We start from the raw sequence: 18,624 nt of genomic DNA, 5'->3' as shown, positions 1-18,624 counted from the left end.
TGGGGCGGCGGAGGCGCAGTGTGTCGGGGGCCTGCAAGGAACGCTAGAGGCTGTAGGGGGCACTGTGGGGCGGCGGAGGCGCAGTGTGTCGAGGGCCTGCAAGGAACGCTAGAGGCTGTAGGGGGCGCTGTGGGGCGGCGGAGGCGCAGTGTGTCAGGGGCCTGCAAGGAACGCTAGAGGCTGTACGGGGCGCTGTGGGGCGGCGGAGGCGCAGTGTGTCGAGGGCCTGCAAGGAACGCTAGAGGCTGTAGGGGGCGCTGTGGGGCGGCGGAGGCGCAGTGTGTCGAGGGCCTGCAAGGAACGCTAGAGGCTGTAGGGGGCGCTGTGGGGCGGCGGAGGCGCAGTGTGTCGGGGGCCTGCAAGGAACGCTAGAGGCTGTAGGGGGCGCTGTGGGGCGGCGGAGGCGCAGTGTGTCGAGGGCCTGCAAGGAACGCTAGAGGCTGTAGGGGGCGCTGTGGGGCGGCGGAGGCGCAGTGTGTCGAGGGCCTGCAAGGAACGCTAGAGGCTGTAGGGGGCGCTGTGGGGCGGCGGAGGCGCAGTGTGTCGGGGGGAGGGGAGGGCTGCAAGGAACGCTAGAGGCTGTAGGGGGCGCTGTGGGGCGGCGGAGGCGCAGTGTGTCGGGGGGAGGGGAGGGCTGCAAGGAACGCTAGAGGCTGTAGGGGGCGCTGTGGGGCGGCGGAGGCGCAGTGTGTCGGGAGCCTGCAAGGAACGCTAGAGGCTGTAGGGGGCGCTGTGGGGCAGCGGAGGCGCAGTGTGTCGGGAGCCTGCAAGGAACGCTAGAGGCTGTAGGGGGCGCTGTGGGGCGGCGGAGGCGCAGTGTGTCGGAGGCCTGCAAGGAACGCTAGAGGCTGTAGGGGGCGCTGTGGGGCGGCGGAGGCGCAGTGTGTCGGGGGCCTGCAAGGAACGCTAGAGGCTGTAGGGGGCGCTGTGGGGCGGCGGAGGCGCAGTGTGTCGGGGGCCTGCAAGGAACGCTAGAGGCTGTACGGGGCGCTGTGGGGCGGCGGAGGCGCAGTGTGTCGGGGGCCTGCAAGGAACGCTAGAGGCTGTAGGGGGCGCTGTGGGGCGGCGGAGGCGCAGTGTGTCGGGGGCCTGCAAGGAACGCTAGAGGCTGTAGGGGGCGCTGTGGGGCAGCGGAGGCGCAGTGTGTTGGGGGCCTGCAAGGAACGCTAGAGGCTGTACGGGGCGCTGTGGGGCGGCGGAGGCGCGCGCTGCCGGTCTCTCTCTGGCGGGCTGCCGGGCAGGGTTGTTGTTGCCGGGGCGGCGGGGAGCCGGTGCTAGGTGAACCCCGTGGGCGGGAGGCGGCCGTTCGCGGGGCCTGCGTTGTTCCCGGAGGGGTGGCGGGAGCGGGCCGGGTCCGGCTCCTTGTATCCCTCCGCACCGTGCCCCTGTCCCTGCCCTGCCCGAGCGGCGGCGGCTGGGCGGGGGAGCCGGTGCCCGGGAGGGGGGGCGAGTCGAGGCGGGCGGGGGGCGGCTGGCAGCGCTTGCCTGGGCTCACTCCGTGCCCATCGTGGTGTGGACACAAGCCGGATTGCGGGGCAGCCCCGGCCCAGCGCGGTGTCTGCGCCATGGACCGGAACCCTTCGCCCCCTTCCAGCGACGCGGAGGAGGAGGCGGGCGCGGGGGATTGCATCGGGGGCACCGTCTACAGCAAGCACTGGCTGTTCAGCGTCCTCACTAAGCTCATCCAGGTGCGTGACACGCGGGGGGGGGGCTGCGCCCGGCGAGAGCTGCGGCAAAGGGCAGCAGGGAGCGATTGAAGAGCCGGCAGGGAGCCGGGTTGCCATAGGACGGTACCTGTAAGAATTTGTCAGTTACTGTCCCTGCTGGGGATAAGTCCCACCCATCGGCCTGGGGACTCTCTTAGGTACTGAGCTCCTGCTGTGGGAAGCACAGGGCCTGCGGGGTGGGCAGTGGGTGTGGTAACATGGAGAGAAAATGACCTCCGTGCGTGGCCAGGATTTTACCTGTTCCCTGTTATAAGGGAGGCTGAAGAGCCATTTAAACTAAAGGACAATGTTGGTGCTAGAATAAGCAGGTGTAAACAGTCCATGATCAAATGCAGGCTGGAAAGGAGAAGAATGTTTCTAGTCATCAGAGGGGTAGGAACAGCCTCCCTAGGAGTTGTGAGGTTTGGGCACCAACTCAGTGTTAGGAGAATGCTGGGTAAATGTCTGGGTGTCAGTGTCTGACAGGGTTGATTGTGATGGGGGGGGGGGGGTGTATTCTGGGAGCGATTTTCTTTTTTAATTGCCTTCCTCTGAAGGGATAGCTGGGGCTAGAGATAGAAATGTGCATATAGGAGAAGCCAGGACTCTTAGGTGGCATCAAACCAGTGCTTTCTTGTTACCAAAAAAAAAAAAAAAAGTGCCGGTACTCCAGAGGAAAAGTTGTTGAGCTCTGACTGGAGGTGCCAATATGGTGTCTGGAGGTGCCCATACTGCATCCTGGGCAGTATCATCACAAAAAAGCACTGCACCAAACATTCTCTCTCTCAGGTGCTTGACTGGCGGGTTCCTGCTCACACGCTCAGGCTATGTCTATACTGCAAGCCTCTTATGTAAGAGCAAATGCAAATGGAGTGCTCAAAAAAATGAGGAAGAACAGCTCTTGCGCAAAAGGGGGTTTTTATGCAAAAAGGAGCCATCTCCACAGCGCTTTTTTTGCGCAAAAGGGAAAGGAAGAGGAAATGCAAATGAGTGCTCCATTTACATTTGCTTTTCTGCAAGACGCTTGCAGTATAAACATAGACACAGGATCTAATCAATTGCTGTATGTGGGGTCAGGTAGGAGTATCCCCCCCCCCCCCCGGTTTAAATTGGCAATGGCTTTGGGAGATTTTTGCCTTCCTCAGCAGCGTGTGGGTTACTTGCCTGGATTATAGTGCATAATCTCACATAATGGATTATATCCCTCCCATGGTAGGGGAGGAGGGGGAGGCAGGGAAAAGGGGTGTATATCTCAGGCACTGATGCACCTCAGTGTTTCCTATTCTCTGTTTCACATAATAGTCCAGTCTCTTGTGGACTGTACAATTTTTGTCTCATTTTGGTTGTTGGGGGTTACTGTCCAGGTGTTGGGTGACGCGGGTGTACTATGAGACATGGGAGGTCAGACTAGATGATCTGTCTGTCTCTTCTGACCTGAAACTCTGTGACTGATTTGTTCTCACTACAGCTTTAGTCCTTTGTAGCTCACCAGACATGTCTAATATCATTCTATGATGAAATAACTTTAATATGGCTAGGTCAGTACACACAATTGTGTAATATCTCTGAAAAGGAAGCAATACTAGGAACTTTTCAAGAGAGGCTCTCACATCCTCTAACAAATGTTAATTAAACTTCTTGGCAATCTCTCAGATAGGTACAGTAAGTGTTTTTGTCCCTGGTTTTTAGATGGGGAAATTGTGGTGCAGCCTGCATATCATTCAAGGAAAGTATTTTCTGCCTAAGAAGATTCATTTAGAAAATGCTTAAAAATGAGCAGTACAGTTTTGGAAGATCTAAATAGAGTAGGTTGCAGGTGACATCTACCTTTGGATAACTAAAACAATAGATTGTCTTGAAAAATTAATTATTTCTTCACTGTCTCTTATTATTGCACCATTTCTTTTACTTCATTTGATAGGTCATTAGCCCTGAAAAGAATGACTCCAACTTGAACAGTGAAGAAGTGAAGACAGAACTAGATGAAGAAATGGAGAATGACGTTTGTAAAATGTGGGACATGTCAATGGACGAGGTATGTTGGTGAGCAGCCTTTAACAATGTGCAGAATACAATTTTAAAACTGAGAAATTTCCCTGCAGTGGAAATTTAATTTCCTCAAAGAAGAGTATAGATAGCATTAGTTAGTAGAAGACCTAGAAACAAACATTCTCTGCTATTTTCCCAACTTGAACGGTTTTGCTCCTTTATTTTAGCTGGCATTTATCTGGTGAGGGTCCCCTAAACTGAGTGTGCCTGAAAAGTTGACAAAAAAGATGTTTCAACCCCATCTACCTGTCACGAGGCTTTTTCAGGTATCAGGCTGTGAATAGCAAGCTTTTTTTCAGGCACTCTAAAGCAAACACTCTGAGGGAAGACCATCAGTTGGACACAGGCAGATGGGTCCCAGGAAGAGAAGGGGTTGAAGTTGCATGAGTGCTAAAATTCAGTATTTGCTGCAGTCAAAATAGTACAAGTATATGCACTGACCTGTGTGTGCAAGAAAGAAACCAATGGATTTTATTATGATGTACAGAAAGCAATGCAAGAAGTTTGAAGACAAGATATGTTATAATGTTGGGAATCTTTCATGTGAAAGTGGGATTGAACTGGATTTCTGGACTGGAGCAATAGGCAGATTCAAACTCAGTGAAGAAAGCAAAAGAGGGAGAGAGGCTACTAAATTTCTGCCTCTGTAACAACTGGGTGAGAATTAACATACTTTTCCAACAAAGAAAGCTGATGAAGGAATGGAATTGGTTAACATTTGATGGGCAAAGGAAGAATACAGTAGGCTTTGTACTTGTGAAGTACAGGTGGGAATCAGTTGTGTTGTCATGCAGATCACTTGTGGCAGATATTGGATCAATTCATATATTAGTGTTGGCATTGGGGTTAAGAACTGAAAACATGCTAGGAACTAAAATCTCTGACAAATTAAGGAGCAATGTTTGAAGAAAACACAAACTGCAGAAAAACGTCACATTTCTCGTAAAAAAAAATAAAAGTAGTAAACATTGAAATGACATAGAACATTGGGTTTAAAAAAAGAGCAATAGTAAAAAATGAGAAACAAGTAGTATTGAAAGATAAGAGAACTGTACAGGACATATGAGTTGAAGATATCAATAGTGAAAGACAAGCGGAACAAACAATTGAGGATGAAAACAAAGCATAAAGGAGGAAGAGACTATTTTGAAGAGCAGTACAGAGCTCAGACTATAGTATATAAAATGGTCCTTGAAAAGTTTTTCTGTACAGATGAAGGAGAATGGAAGCAAGATTTCTGAGAAGCAAAGATTTCACTAAAAAGTCTGAAAAATGAAAAAGTGCTGGAAAGTGGTAAAACATCTTCAGAGCAGTTAAAAGTAGATGAGGAACAGATGTTAAAAGCAATGTACAACTATTTGACAGAGAGAAGAATGAGTGTAAAAACTATAAAGGAATCAGTTTACTGAGTGTGTACAGAAAAGCACTTATCAGGGCCTTGGAGAGGAGAATGAAATGGTACATAAAGCAGGCCAGATTTAAACCAGGAATGGAATATTAAGTCAGCTATTTGTGATGAGACAGATATCAGAGAAACGGAACACAACCAAATTTGTTATAACAACTTTAGAGACTTAAAACAGTCTTTTGATAGCATTTAGCAGAAGTTGATGGAAAAATTCAGGATAACCGTAGGCATGAGACAAGTATGGGTACTTCAGTTGATTTGGTCAACTTGGTACTGGAAGCAATATGGATTAGCACTGAGAGATAAGATGACTCATTTCATGTGGGAGGATTAAATTCTGGGAGAGGATATTGATTTCATAGCATTGTCAGGTAAACTCGGAAATCAGGAAATTTGCTTTGAATATCAGCATGAGGAAGGCAAAGCTATAACAACTGGAAGTTGAGAGAAAAGGTCAAGCTCAAAGGTATATACAATCATGTGTGTCTCTTTTTCTTTTGTCAATGATTGTAATTGACAAGTCTGCAAGGGTTAGTAGATAACTCATATGTCCTAGAGAATTTGACAAATGTTTGACCTAGCCTGATTCCACAAGAGAAACATTTGATTTATATGTGGAAATTATATTTTAAAAAGGAAATAGATGCCTAATTAACACATTTTCTCCACAGGATGTTGCATTATTTCTCCAAGAATTTAATGCCCCTGATATATTTATGGGAGTGTTTGCCAAATCTAAGTGTCCTCGACTTATTGTAAGTATAGGTTAATGTAAAGTGCTGTCTGTTTAATAGTAGTAACCGTCCTGAGTATACAATTGCAAAATATCCTCCTCTTTTCCCTTTCTCCTTCCTTTGTTTTTTATTTGTATCCGATTTGAATGGTAAGATAGAGGAGGGTAGCTTATAAAATATACTACATCCGGTACTTTCAGTTTTCTTTCTGCTTATTGGTCTATGATCAGTGCTTAGAAAATGTTACAGATATTGAATGTAGGTATTTGTTCTGGTCTTTCAAAGTGCTATTGGTCTTAATGGATTATCAGATATCAATACAAAATTCTATCATTCTTGTCCCTGCCACCGCTTTTCAGATTCCATGTGATTTTAGTAGTCTGTTACCACATAATTCAACTACAGATAGTAATTACGATTAGGAATTCCAAAAGTGCTCAGTGTTGTCTTCACTCCCACTGAAGAGTTAAAACTAATACTAATACTTTTGAAAATCTCATTCTTTAAGCTGGATTCAAAATTCTTTGATCATATACTGCCATGAGATTGGCTTCTCTCCTTAGTAAATTAACACATACTGCCATGAGATTGGCTTCTCTCCTTAGTAAATTGACAAAGTAACTACTAAAACTGAGGTGTAATTTAAAGGTATTTTTAAAAGACTAGAGTAAAAAATGACTCTCTCTCAACCTTTTGATCTGCCAGGGCTAGAATCCAAGCTTTACATTTCTGGAGATTTGAGATTTCCAGGTTTCTGGTGACATTTGTTATTCGAACTGGTTATTCACAAGATACTTTGGAGCCCTTGATCTCTGTGTGGAGCAGTACATACTTTTGGTCATAGTCCAGGAGTGAATATAGTCTTTTGGTGGTATCTATTGCATTTTGTTTTTAAAAAAATACTACAGTCAGAAATTGAGGTTTTTTGCGTGCTTAATGAAGATCCTTTCTTTTGTCAGGAGGGGAATGTGTCACGGGATTCCATTTGTGTGCTGAGTTCTTTGCACACTTATACTATTTTTAAGGTGTGGAATTCAGCTAAGCTCCAAATAGATTTGCACAACATACCATATATGCTTGTTCATAAGATGACTTATTTTTGGGAGAAAAAAATCCCACTGTGAAGAGTGGGGGTCGATTTATGAACGGGTTTCTTCCACATCTTGGGAAGCATCGTGGGCTGAAGGACTTGCTGGCTGCCAGCCTGGAGCCTCTCAGATGAGTTGAGCTCAGGTCCCATTGGCTGCTGTTTGCTGTTTACAGCCAATGGGAGCTGAGGCGCTCTGTGCTGGCAGTCAGCAAGTCCTTCAGCCTGCATTGCATCCTGTGGCTCAGCACAGAGCCTCTCAGCTCCCATTGGCTGGGAACAGCAGCCAGTGGGAGCTGAGAGGCTTCATGACTGCAGCCTGCACGTCCCTCAGCCAATGCAGACCCTGACAAGCTAAAATTGGAAGGTCTGTACTCTGGAGTTGGCTTCTAAATGAGTCAGTGACTTTTTACCATTTTTTCTTTGTAAATTTGGGGGGGGTCGGTTTATAAACGAATGGGTTTATATTCAAGTATATGCAGTATGTATTTGTCTGTCTTAACTAACAAAACCAGGGAAGCTTGTTAAAATGTATGTTCGTTTTTAAAAAAAAACCTTACTATGATAAGCCTGAGGAATACTTGCCATCTTTTACCCATCTTGTGTAATTAGCCAAGTCATTCCTACATGACATCTCTAAGAACATTCCATCTATGTGGAAAGTTAATTTTTATACTTACTCATGTAGAATAAAAGTGCGAACCAGTTCCTCCACAGTTAGATTGTACACTGAGATCATGGAGAGAAAATTGTCACCAATAATGCGTCCTCTAATCCTACTCTATTTTGATTTTGCAGGAAATCTGTGTAGGAATATTGGGTAATATGGCCTGTTTCCAAGACATATGCATGTCTATTAGTAAAGATGAGAATCTTGGGTAAGTTTGTGCTTTTTCTTTCCATCGCATGTGTATAATTACCAGGGCTCGCCAGCCACGCGATTTTGTGCTCTGCGCCGGCTCTTCTGGGTTGTAATCTACTCGCCATGGATGAGTAGATTACATTATTTGTTGAGCCCTGATAATTACAAAATATGGATTAAACAATAAGACCCTTTTTAGTCTTAGATTTTGGATCAAATAGGTTAGGTTTTAAATTAGGGATGTTACATTTAGATTAACTAATGAAATAGTTGATGGGATTTTCCATCTATAGACTGATTAGTCTATAAGGGCGTCTCCACCTTTGATGTGTAGCAAGAGAATTAGGATTGGTCCTGCCTTGGGCAGAAGGCCAGACTTGATGACCTCCTGAGGTCTTTTCCAGCTCTAGGATTTTATGAAGAGCCATGCCGAGCTCTTGCTACATTTCAAAAATGGAAGCCCCTCAGGGAGTGTGGAGCTAGTCGGGGACTGTCCCTGTGCTCTCTGCCACGTCTGAGCCTTTGAAATGTTCTAGAGCCCTGCGGTCCCTCAGCCTTTGAAATGTACAAGAGCCCTGGCGGGGTTCTTTTACATTTCAAAAGCAGAATCGCAGCAGAAAGTGGTACTAGCGAAGACTTTCAGTTCCTGCTTGCGCCTCTACCTATTGTGCCTCTACCTCCCCTGCTCCCCCAGATATGGTGTTGGGGGGGAACCAGCTTTTAAACTGACGCCTCCCTGCACCGTCTCCTACTTATGCTTATTGGATAGTTGACTAGTGGCTTACATCCCTGGTTTAAGTATTAAACATTTTATTTTATCATAAATATTTTTGTTCCTATAGTAGTGTTTCTTTTTTTAACAAAAAAGGGAGGGAGCGTCATTTATTGGGCTTGTCTATTTTGAGAAGTGTAGTGGAGCTTAATTAATCCACTGTTCTGTATCTCACATTGGTTATGTTAAGAAGAGGAACAGAGTTTCTCATCTTGTGCCCCACCTTAGTTCAGGCATTTCAGCTGACTAGTTACTGAACGGAGAATAATGTCACTTCGAGAAATTTCAGTGTTTAAATAAAAGCTATGAAAAAGTGAGGAATTGTCAGTTATTGATGAGTCCCCTCCTGTCACTCATCATAAGCACTTGAATATATATTGATAGATGCCCAGGCATGCATTTTTGTCTCCAATTCTTTAAAAAAAAAATCAAACATCTCTGCACAAATTGAGGAGGTTTTTACTTTTATGTTGTGTTAAACTGCTGGCATGAAAAATTGATGTGAAACTAAACCTGTTCTAAAATATTTTTCTTTAAGGACAATTTAGTTAAACTTCATATTGTAACTTTTATTTACAGACAGATGTTGTTGCAACATTTATGTGATTCAGACTCTCCTATTCTGCTGGAAACAAGCAGGTAGGGCATCTTGTTAAGAACTGAATTACTGATATTTGATAGTTTTAATACGTTCCAATGTCTGTAAATAAAGTCCTTGAGGGTGAGCTGACTATTTTGATTTCTTTCCCTTGTTAAATTCTCCAGTGCACTTGGATTTCATCACTCATGGGCTTGATTTGTTTCTCCCTTCATAGTACCTGTAACATTAGTGTAAATCCACCGGAGCGCTACTGTAACTAGGATCTGACCCACTGTCTTTTAATTACCTGTAAAGCTAAAATTGCAATTATTATCTAGGTTGTTGTTAACTTGCCTCTCTCAAGCAGAGGTGGCCAATATCTGGGTTGAAAGAATCAAAGAAAACCCATCTGTGTACGACTGTGTGTGTTTTATTATGTCAAGCTCTACAAATGGTAAGTTGCCAAGTAATTTGAGTATTGATGTTGATTCATAAAACACACTGCTGAAATATATTTGAATTGTAAAGACAAATGGTTTTGTTTGGAATGTGTAGAATACATTAAAAATAGTAAATTTTATGAATACAGAATTAACTGTGTCCACTCTCGCAGGTTTTATAGATGTGTCCTAGTTCTAAAGAAAAAGAGAAGAATGAAATCAGCCCTAGATTTACATCTGTGCCAGATAAAATGTCTTTCAGTAAGGCAAAGCACATGATCCTAATTGAAGTACATGTACATAGCCTTTTTATTGTTTTAAAACAAGCCCATGTTTTCAGTTATTTCAGTGTAGTGTATCTCTGTTTAAGGTTTGATATTGAAATATACTCTTTTCAGTTTAGTCCTAACAAGAAAAACACTTTTTGAGAAAAATAAGCAAGTAATAGGCAGCTGTTCTGTTGCTTTTTTATCATTAAAAATATTACACATCTGTAAAAATATATTTTTAATCTTCAGCAAAATAAAAACAGTATAATATTTGTGCAAAAATCCTGAAATTTCAGTTTTTGGGCTTAGAAAAATGTCAGCCCGACCTTATTTTAAGATATAATAATACTTTGCTCTTCTGATGAATTTCTCATATGTTTGATTTAAGTGGGAATGCTGAAAGTGAAGTGCTACTCAGCATAAGTACTTATTCTAAGTTCTGTTTTTGTGTGTTAACATGGGTAAGAATTTTGTATGCTGATCTTTTTCATTCATTAAAATGTGTTCTGTTTTTGTCTGTACAGTTGAATTGCTGATTAAAGTGGGTGAGGTAGTGGACAAGCTTTTTGATTTGGATGAAGAACTAATGTTAAATTGGATTAAAAATGGCTCTTCTCAATCAGTGGGACAGTTTACGGATGATTCTCCAGAAGAACGTCCAGATTTTAAGATTGTACCTTGTGTACTTGAAGCAGCAAAACAAGTCCGGTACATGTGCTTTATTTCTCCTTCAATGTTGGGGACAGGATGACTGTTGATTATGTTCTTACAGCCTAATCCTGAAACTCTTGATTTCAGTAGGGCTACTTTTATAAGTAATAGGATTTGCTTCCCGAGATTTCATATAGAAGACAACGATTCATTATTCTAAAGCAGTGGTTCTCAAATTTTTGTACTAATGACCCCATTCACTGAGCAGCTGCTGGTGTGAAACCTCCTTAAAAATTAAAAACACTTTAAAATATATTTAACACCATTATAAATGCTGGAGGCAAAGCAGGTATGGGGTGGAAGTTGGCAGCTCATGTCCTCCCCCCCCTCCCATGCAGTAACCTCATGATCCCTTGAGTGGGTCCTGACCCACAGTTTGAGGACTCCTGTTCTAAAGTTTCTTGCTGTTTATGGGTCAGTTGGATAATCCTTGGATTCTGGTGTTCATGAAGTAATTTTTGTATTAATAATGAATACATCTGTCTTGTTTTTGTAGCTCAGATAATCCAGAAGGGCTTGATGTTTATATGCATGTCTTGCAACTCCTGACCACAGTGGATGAGGGCATTCAGGCAATTGGTAAGATATTTTGTATATTATGGAGAAAGTTAGATCATGATAGATACTGAAGTTAAAAAAAAATGTTTTTCTCTCCTTGAATTGATTTTTTTTTTCTTTCTCAAGTGCAGTCTCCTGATGGAGGAAAAGAGACTTGGACTTTACTTTATGATCTGGTCTGCCATGAACTGTGCCAGCCAGATGATCCACCAATCATTATTCAAGAGCAGAAGAGCGTATTGGCATCTATCTTGTCTGTACTGTCTGCCATGTTTGCTTCACAGATACAACAAGAATATGTCAAGATGAGAAAAAGCAAGTCTCATTTTTACTTTCTGTACAGTTGATTACTTTAGAATCATGGCAATAGTGGTGTGGGTATTTGATTGATTACTAGAGACTGGTTGAGGACACAGAAATGTTATAGATTCAGAACACCCTAAAGGTAACAGACTGACCCATTTAAAAAAAAAAGGAGTGGCTTGCAAAATTCTTATGTAAAACAGAATAGAAATTTTTAAATTTTCTAAACTTTTGTGAGTATTTGGAGCTGTATTTTCACCTGAGTGTCCTCTATACCAGTTATGGTGGTAAGTAATTGAACTGCAGAAATAATAATTGAAGAACACTGGGTTGCAGTATTTTAAGGGGTAGGGGAGACTTCTGCATTTAATTCATGATTTTTTATCATTTGCATCAACCATTGTGAATATCATCAAAAATGGATGAAAACATAGGCCAGCCTTTAAGATGAAAAGGAGTGACATGGAATGAGAATTGATGTCTTTAGAAGCAGAAAACTGTATGCTATGTTCCTGCTATAAGTCGCCCCGGTATACATCCATTCTGCACTAAAGTTGTTGACGCTTGTAGGAACTGATGCATTATAAGTCTTCCCATTTCCCGCTCTTAAGTTGTGCAAATGGAAGTCAGACATAGGAAAAAAATTCCCCACTTTAAGTTGTTTTGCTATAAATCCAAGTTTTTTGTTATCTTGGACTTATAGCAAGGATGGCCTGTACTGCTCACTTGGCTGGCAGTTGGGTTTATTATTGTGTAAAGTTTACGTTAGCACTATATTTAATGGTTTAATGAATTAAATGGAATTTGACATCCCTACAGCCTACATGTACAATAATGGGAGAGAGGGTTCAAGGAGTTGAACCTGCACAAGAAAGCACATACCCTTTCAGTAAAACAGGGGAGATTGGTTTGCCTTAGGCATCTTCAGAAAAATGAGAGGTATTGTGCTTGGGATGAGCTATTCCTGGGGAAATTCTCCCATGTTATAGGGCTATGCCTCTAAAGACGCAGTGTAGCCTAAAGAAAGCAGTGGTGTGCAGTTATGAAAATGAACGAGATACCAATTGCATGTAGCAATTCAGTTCTCCTGAACTGTGCTCATCTCCTAACACTTTTGAAAAGATTGACAGTCACATCTACAGATAATACATCATCTTGAAGCAATTAGAATGTACATTTTTACATCCTTCTCAAATCTTCATGTTTTAAAATGGATCTTCTTGTCAGTATCTGGAAAAAATCCAAATCTGTCTTTCAGTTTGTAAAACTGTGGCTTTCTGTTTTTGTATATTAGATACGCCTCTAATTGGTAGCCTGATTCGAATCTTACAAAACATGGAGGATTGTGGGAAGAGATCTTTTGATAACTCAAAGAAATCTGAACCAGAGGAGACTGAGAAGTCGGGAGCAGTTGAGGAAGACTTCCATTTGAAAATCTTGAAGGATATCTGTTGTGAATTGCTTTCCAATTTGCTTCAAGAATTGACTAAGGTAAAGAGGAAATTTTCGGTGGATTTTATGCAGAGCAGGGAAACAGGAAATATTATTCAGGGGGATTCTTTTCCTTTTCTTTGCTCAATCTACATATAATTATGTACCAGAAATTGAGTTGTGTAGGGTTCTGATTAGAGAAGTAACTGGAGGTACAACTGTAACTTATATGGCACAAGATGCAGATCAATATATTTCTGAGGACTTAAATCTATTTTGTCAGATAAATTCATTAATTCACATTCAAAAAGGAATTATCAATGTACATCAAGAAGATAATTTACGTCAGAGAAAGAATACATGTATGTCTTTATTTAAGTGGCAGTTTCTCAGTTCTTGGCTAAGAAAATCTGAAGATATTTTTTATGAGAGCATTTAAGCTACGAGATTGTTTTCCCACACTCCTATTCAGTTTTGTGTACACAGCTACACTCTTACGTCCCTAATGAGGACACATATATGTAGGGCCCTTCACTTGTTTTTATTCAATTATACCCAGGAATTTATCAGTATTAATTACCACCACAACAAAAATAAGTGAAAATCAGCGCAATAAACTATTAATAATTTCTCTGGGTAAATATTGCAGTTTATTTTGGTGGATGGAAGAATGGGGAGAAAATATTCAGTAGATTAATGCTTTGAATTCCATTCATTAGTGTGGTTTGCTGCACAATTAAAACAGAACTCAAAATGCCACCTCTGAGTTTAAGGAAACAATATATCTCTAATCCCCAAACTAATTTTTCACTTGAATAAAGAGTTTATAATTGTAGATTGACAACTATTATTAAATGTAAATATTTATAGGCTAATTGTGCCACATCATTCGCAGCGTATGCACTCAACTTTATCCTTTTCTTCTGTTTTTTTTAATACTTCCTCAAGTCCTGAAATGTATTGTGGTATAGATTTTTGGGTTTTCCCCCCCCATTTTTTGCATGTCAAATCTTTAAACTATTATCTGCTAACATTTTGAAATGTATACATGGTTGGTATTCAGATGTGCACATACTTCAGAGCTTATGTGCATACCTGTTTTATTGTGTGTATCTTCTAGACTAATGTAGCCTTACTTCAACAATAATATATACGCACGCGCGCGCGCACACACACACAATGTATTATCGTAATATGTATCTCATGCAAAGTATTTTTTTCTTAATAAAACAAGGTTTTTTTTAATATATTTGAATGCTACAAAATCAGAACAAAATGAATAATACTTTTTGTAAAACCCAGGAAGGTGTAGGTGGGTGGGTGTGTGTGTGTGTGGTGTTTTTTTTTAAATCAGTTTAAACTGAAAACAAAAGGGCTTTTGTATATGAAACTATAAATATGACTGAGAGTTTGCATATTCAGAAACTGTTCATGGAATACTAGTTGTGTTGACTTTTTACATTTGTTTTTTAGGAAAACATATTAGAGGGATTGAACCAGGGACATCTAAGTGAACAGAAATGTTCCTGTGCCTTTCAGAATCTTTTACCCCTGTATTTTACTTCAGTGAGTATGTGACAAAATCTTTAGCCTGGGTGAAAATGGTTTGCAGGGCAGTGTATTGCCGGGTTTAGTGAAAGGGTTTAGATGCAATGTCTAATACAACATTAGGAATGTTAAATTTTGATTAATCAACTAATCAAAATAGTTCTTGCTACATTTCAAAGGAGGAAGCACCGCGAGAAGCACAGGGTCAGCGGGGGTCTCAAGCAGTGCCCCACTGGCCCCCATGCTCTCTACTTTTGAAATGTACAAAAGCCCAGGGGAAGAACAGGCTGCTTGCGAAGCACCCTTCCTCTCCCCTCAGCCTACTATTATCAACATCCACAGCCCCCTGAAGCTGGGGTGGGGATAGGGCAGGAAGGGAGTCTGCTTGAGAATGTTGCTGGGCTACTGGTAGGGAGTCACCCAGGTAAGTCTCCCAGTCACAGTCTGTCTCTGGCACCCCAGCCCCCCTTCCTCCCACTGCATCTCCCCAACCCCCACTACCCCACATAACCCATAACCCTCTGCTCCTCTCTTGAACCCATACCCCCTCCGAGACACTGCACCCCAGTCTCGTGCCCCAGGTCACAACTGCTTTTTTACCCAAACTCCCTCCCAGACCCCATATGCCCTACTGCACCCCAAGCTACCTTCTGCACTCAACCTCCATCCCGGTCTCCACACCTCCTCCATTAATATCATGGAAGAGTGCGGCCCTTGACCACTTTCCAGAATCTTGTAGTGGCCCTCCATCAAAAACTATTGCCCATCCCTGTGCTTAAGGCTTTAAACCAGCTTCTAATTTTGTCCATTTGGGGGCAGATTATCTTATAACTGCCTAGTGCAGGGTTTCTTGTACCTTCTTCTGACATAGTGCTGTCGGTGACAGGATACTGAAATATACAGACCACTGGTCTGGTCCAGTAAGGCAATTCCTTGTTCCATCTCAGTGCATTTGACAGCTTTTTATTTTATTTATAGGTGGAGAGTTTCCTTGAAGCACTGCGTGAGGCTGATCAGATACTTGCTGGCAGTCTAGAAAAACACTTCCCAAGCCTGAGGCTCCAGGCATAAGAAAGTACATGAAATATTTTCTTCCTATGGAATGAGGATGTGGACTGTTTCTTTACAGTATTTTAGAAATCAGCATATCACTAAACTCAGAAGAATAAGTTTAACTCCCTTACCTCCAGATCGTATTTGAGAAATTTCACAGATATCCCTGGGTAATCTTGGATTAACCTGATCTGGAATGGGGAAGGAAATAAACTCACTTGGAGTCAGTTCTTCATCCTATGGTCTTGTCAGCTTTTGTGAACCGAGGCTTTTGATTTCTAGCTGCTTGTTTAGTACACAAAGCAGAAGTACATATACTTTTGTATTTTAATAACCCATGAGTTTGTGCTTGTCATCTGTTGGAACAGTGAAATGTACTGAATCTTTTAAAATGCTACTGACCTCTCTTAAGTTGCTGTTGGTAAGAGGATTTTCAATAAGACATCTTAAATATCTTCAAGCAAAGCAATTATTTTTTCCGTCACCTCAGAAAAGCAGCTAAATCACACTGATAAAATGGCTTGCTTTGTTTTGGAAGATGTTAGTGACGTGCAAATATTCTAGCAGAAATGTTGCGGCCTATTCTGCTACGATGTCTGTACATCTAATTTCTAAGCTCCTTTCTTTATGGGGCAATCTAGGGATTCTGGCTCCAAAGCCATTTTAAATGGGTTGCATTCAGGGTACTCTGCAACTTCTGCATGTTGTCACATCGTCTGACTCAGAGTTATAGAGTAGATCTGGATTTAATCTCTTGCCTATAAGCAAAACCCTGCTTTTTAGAAATGATCTTTATGCTTCAGTTCAGAAAAATAGTGTGTATCAAACAGTTCTTGTTCTTTATTGATGGATGTTATTACGTTGAATTGTTTTGAATGAAATTAGAAATGGCTTTTTAGGCTGGGATTTTCGAAGAAGCTTAAGGGAGTCCGATATCCCAACTCTCATTGAATTTCAGTTGTCTCAAACTCTTCTCAAAATCTCTCACTCTTCATATTTTTTAATGGCAGTACGATTTTACGTGTTTTAGCTAGGTGCAGCTCATCTTCTGTACTGCATTTGAACATCAAGGATATTGCAACAATATGTTGGCTCATACTATTTTTATGAACTGGAACTGGCAACAAGTACACAAAATTGATTTGAGATATAAAGGAGGATGAAGTAAGTTCATGGATAACAACTCATTAGCATACATACATTCTGCAGCTATAAAGATTTCTTTTGGCTTCTACTTTGCCATGAACGGTGGAGCAGACAAACTTGCTGGAACCCTGGGCAGTGGGTGGAGCCTCAGGTAGAAGGGGCGGGGCTGAGACTAAACTCTCAAAGCAGCCTCAATGCCACTTGAAGCATACTGCGTGGGGGAGCACCAGGTCTTTTTGAATCGCTGAGCCTCGGAGCAGTTGCACCCTTTGCTCCTCCCTGTCAGCGGGCCTGGCCATGAATTACTTCTAGATATGGTAATTATTAAAGATACAGTATATGTGCGCATGCTCAGTCTTTTCATCCCAATTTCTAGTTTTCAGAGGTGGTATTAATTCCATCTTCCCATCAGGTTATTGACAGCATTGCTGTTGTTGGCAACAGGACTTAAAGCCTGAAAAAGCTGATTGAAGTCACCACAAAAATTGCAGTGATTTCCTGGCATTTTTATATGTTGTTGGAAGCAGTTGGTAACCGTGTATGCCTACCGGGTTTTCATACTACTTTGGCAATTTTGAGTGTTTTATTAAAACTACAGGTTTGTAATAAAGTTATTTCTTAAAAACATTTCGGGTTTTTTTTTTTACTGTGTCAAATTTAGCTTCTGAAGAACTGTAATGTATTTGCTACTGTCTTGAATAAAGGTAATTTCTAAAAACAATGGAAACCTGTTTCCTATTGCAAATATCTTGTGAAACTTGTCCTCCTTTGCCGGAAATTTATTTTTAATGCCATTTCTCAAAATATTTTAACTTATTATGTTGTCAGTAAAGCTGACGAGACAAAAGCACAGATAGAATCTAATGCGACATATTAGCATTTTTTTCAGTGGAAGTAGCCTTTGACCTTTTCACTACAGTAGTTTAACTAGGAGGATACCATAGATGTACCTTTATTGGAAAGGTACCATAGGTTTCTTTCAGCCTCCACCATCTTTGCTTGTTGGCATCTCCTGATGTGTAAGTGCTTTACAAACTCTCCTTAAAGTAAGTGTCATAGAAATTTGAAAAACTTAAACAACAAATAGTTTAGCACCTTAAAGACTAAAAAAACATGAAGATGGTATCATGAGCTTTTGTGGGCACAACCCACTTCAGAGCTAATACTCCTGTCATCTGAAGAAGTAAAAGTGTCAAAATTATGTATGGGTCTAAACAAAGACTCTAATTATCTCACCCATTACAAAGATAGCTTCCCCTATTATCACCCCTATGTCATTACCTCACAGACACTAACCTTCCCCCCCCACCCCCACTCTAAATTTGATTTGTCAATTTCACATGCTTCACTTTTTTTTTTCATTGTATCACTTTGTTATATATGGTTGTGCCGATTTTCTTCCACATATTGATCTGAGGAAGTGGGTCTGGCTCACGAAAGCTCATCACCTAGTAAACTATCTTGTTAGTCTTTAAAGTGCTACATAGTTCTGTCTTTTGTTTCAGCTAGACCAGACTAACACGGCTGCATCTCTATCACTATTATGCGTAGGTTGTGTGTCTTTTAAGTGACTGGGTGAGGATGAGAGGATTCAGATCTTTCAGGGATTTTCTTTCTGCCACAGGCTGGGTAATATCTAGTATCACAAGAAATATCATGAACGTCGCATGCTATGGATAAAAAGTGACTGGTTTTAACGTTTTGTTTTTAAACAGAGGAAAACAAATGAGATCTTTTTAGACCTGGGTGACTTTAAATTCAGGAAAGTGTCATATAAAAAACATGAATGGGGCTATCTTAAATCCCTGTAAAATGGTTCAAAAAGATATAGAATGGGTACTTTTTGGCATGTTGTAAGAATGGAAAATGCCCCACTCTATGCATTCTGCCTTTTTGCAACTAAGCCAACCATGGTTAAACGTTTCATCTGCAAAATTTTAAAATTAAAAGTCGAGACTTAAAAGAAA

General features: G+C 41.6%; 1 protein-coding gene across 1 annotated transcript; it reads left to right on the top strand.

Annotated features, from left to right (window-relative positions):
* The first annotated feature begins 1,196 nt into the window (after positions 1-1,196).
* On the top strand, positions 1,197-17,284 carry SAAL1 (serum amyloid A like 1). Its single transcript, XM_075928104.2, has 12 exons — positions 1,197-1,688; positions 3,628-3,741; positions 5,835-5,918; positions 7,783-7,862; positions 9,198-9,257; positions 9,537-9,652; positions 10,432-10,615; positions 11,115-11,197; positions 11,303-11,491; positions 12,774-12,970; positions 14,384-14,476; positions 15,437-17,284. Exons 1-12 carry the CDS (start codon positions 1,566-1,568, stop codon positions 15,527-15,529), a joined length of 1,416 nt encoding a protein of 471 aa, XP_075784219.1. The 5' UTR covers positions 1,197-1,565; the 3' UTR covers positions 15,530-17,284.
* The last annotated feature ends 1,340 nt before the right edge of the window (positions 17,285-18,624 follow it).

This window comes from Pelodiscus sinensis, chromosome 5, assembly GCF_052426305.1.
Source record: "Pelodiscus sinensis isolate ZL-2025 chromosome 5, ASM5242630v1, whole genome shotgun sequence".
Classification (NCBI taxonomy): Eukaryota; Metazoa; Chordata; order Testudines; family Trionychidae; genus Pelodiscus; species Pelodiscus sinensis.
This window is presented reverse-complemented; position numbering and strand designations above follow the sequence as displayed.

What these genes read in the sequence shown, in the direction of transcription:
- SAAL1 (XM_075928104.2), top strand. Translation starts at nt 1,566, where the DNA reads ATGGACCGGAACCCTTCGCCCCCTTCCAGCGACGCGGAGGAGGAGGCG. An exon ending in TGAGGGCATTCAGGCAATTG is followed by an intron (nt 11,198 to 11,302) that starts GTAAGATATTTT and finishes TTCTTTCTCAAG; the next exon opens with TGCAGTCTCCTGATGGAGGA. An exon ending in TGCTTCAAGAATTGACTAAG is followed by an intron (nt 12,971 to 14,383) that starts GTAAAGAGGAAA and finishes TTTGTTTTTTAG; the next exon opens with GAAAACATATTAGAGGGATT.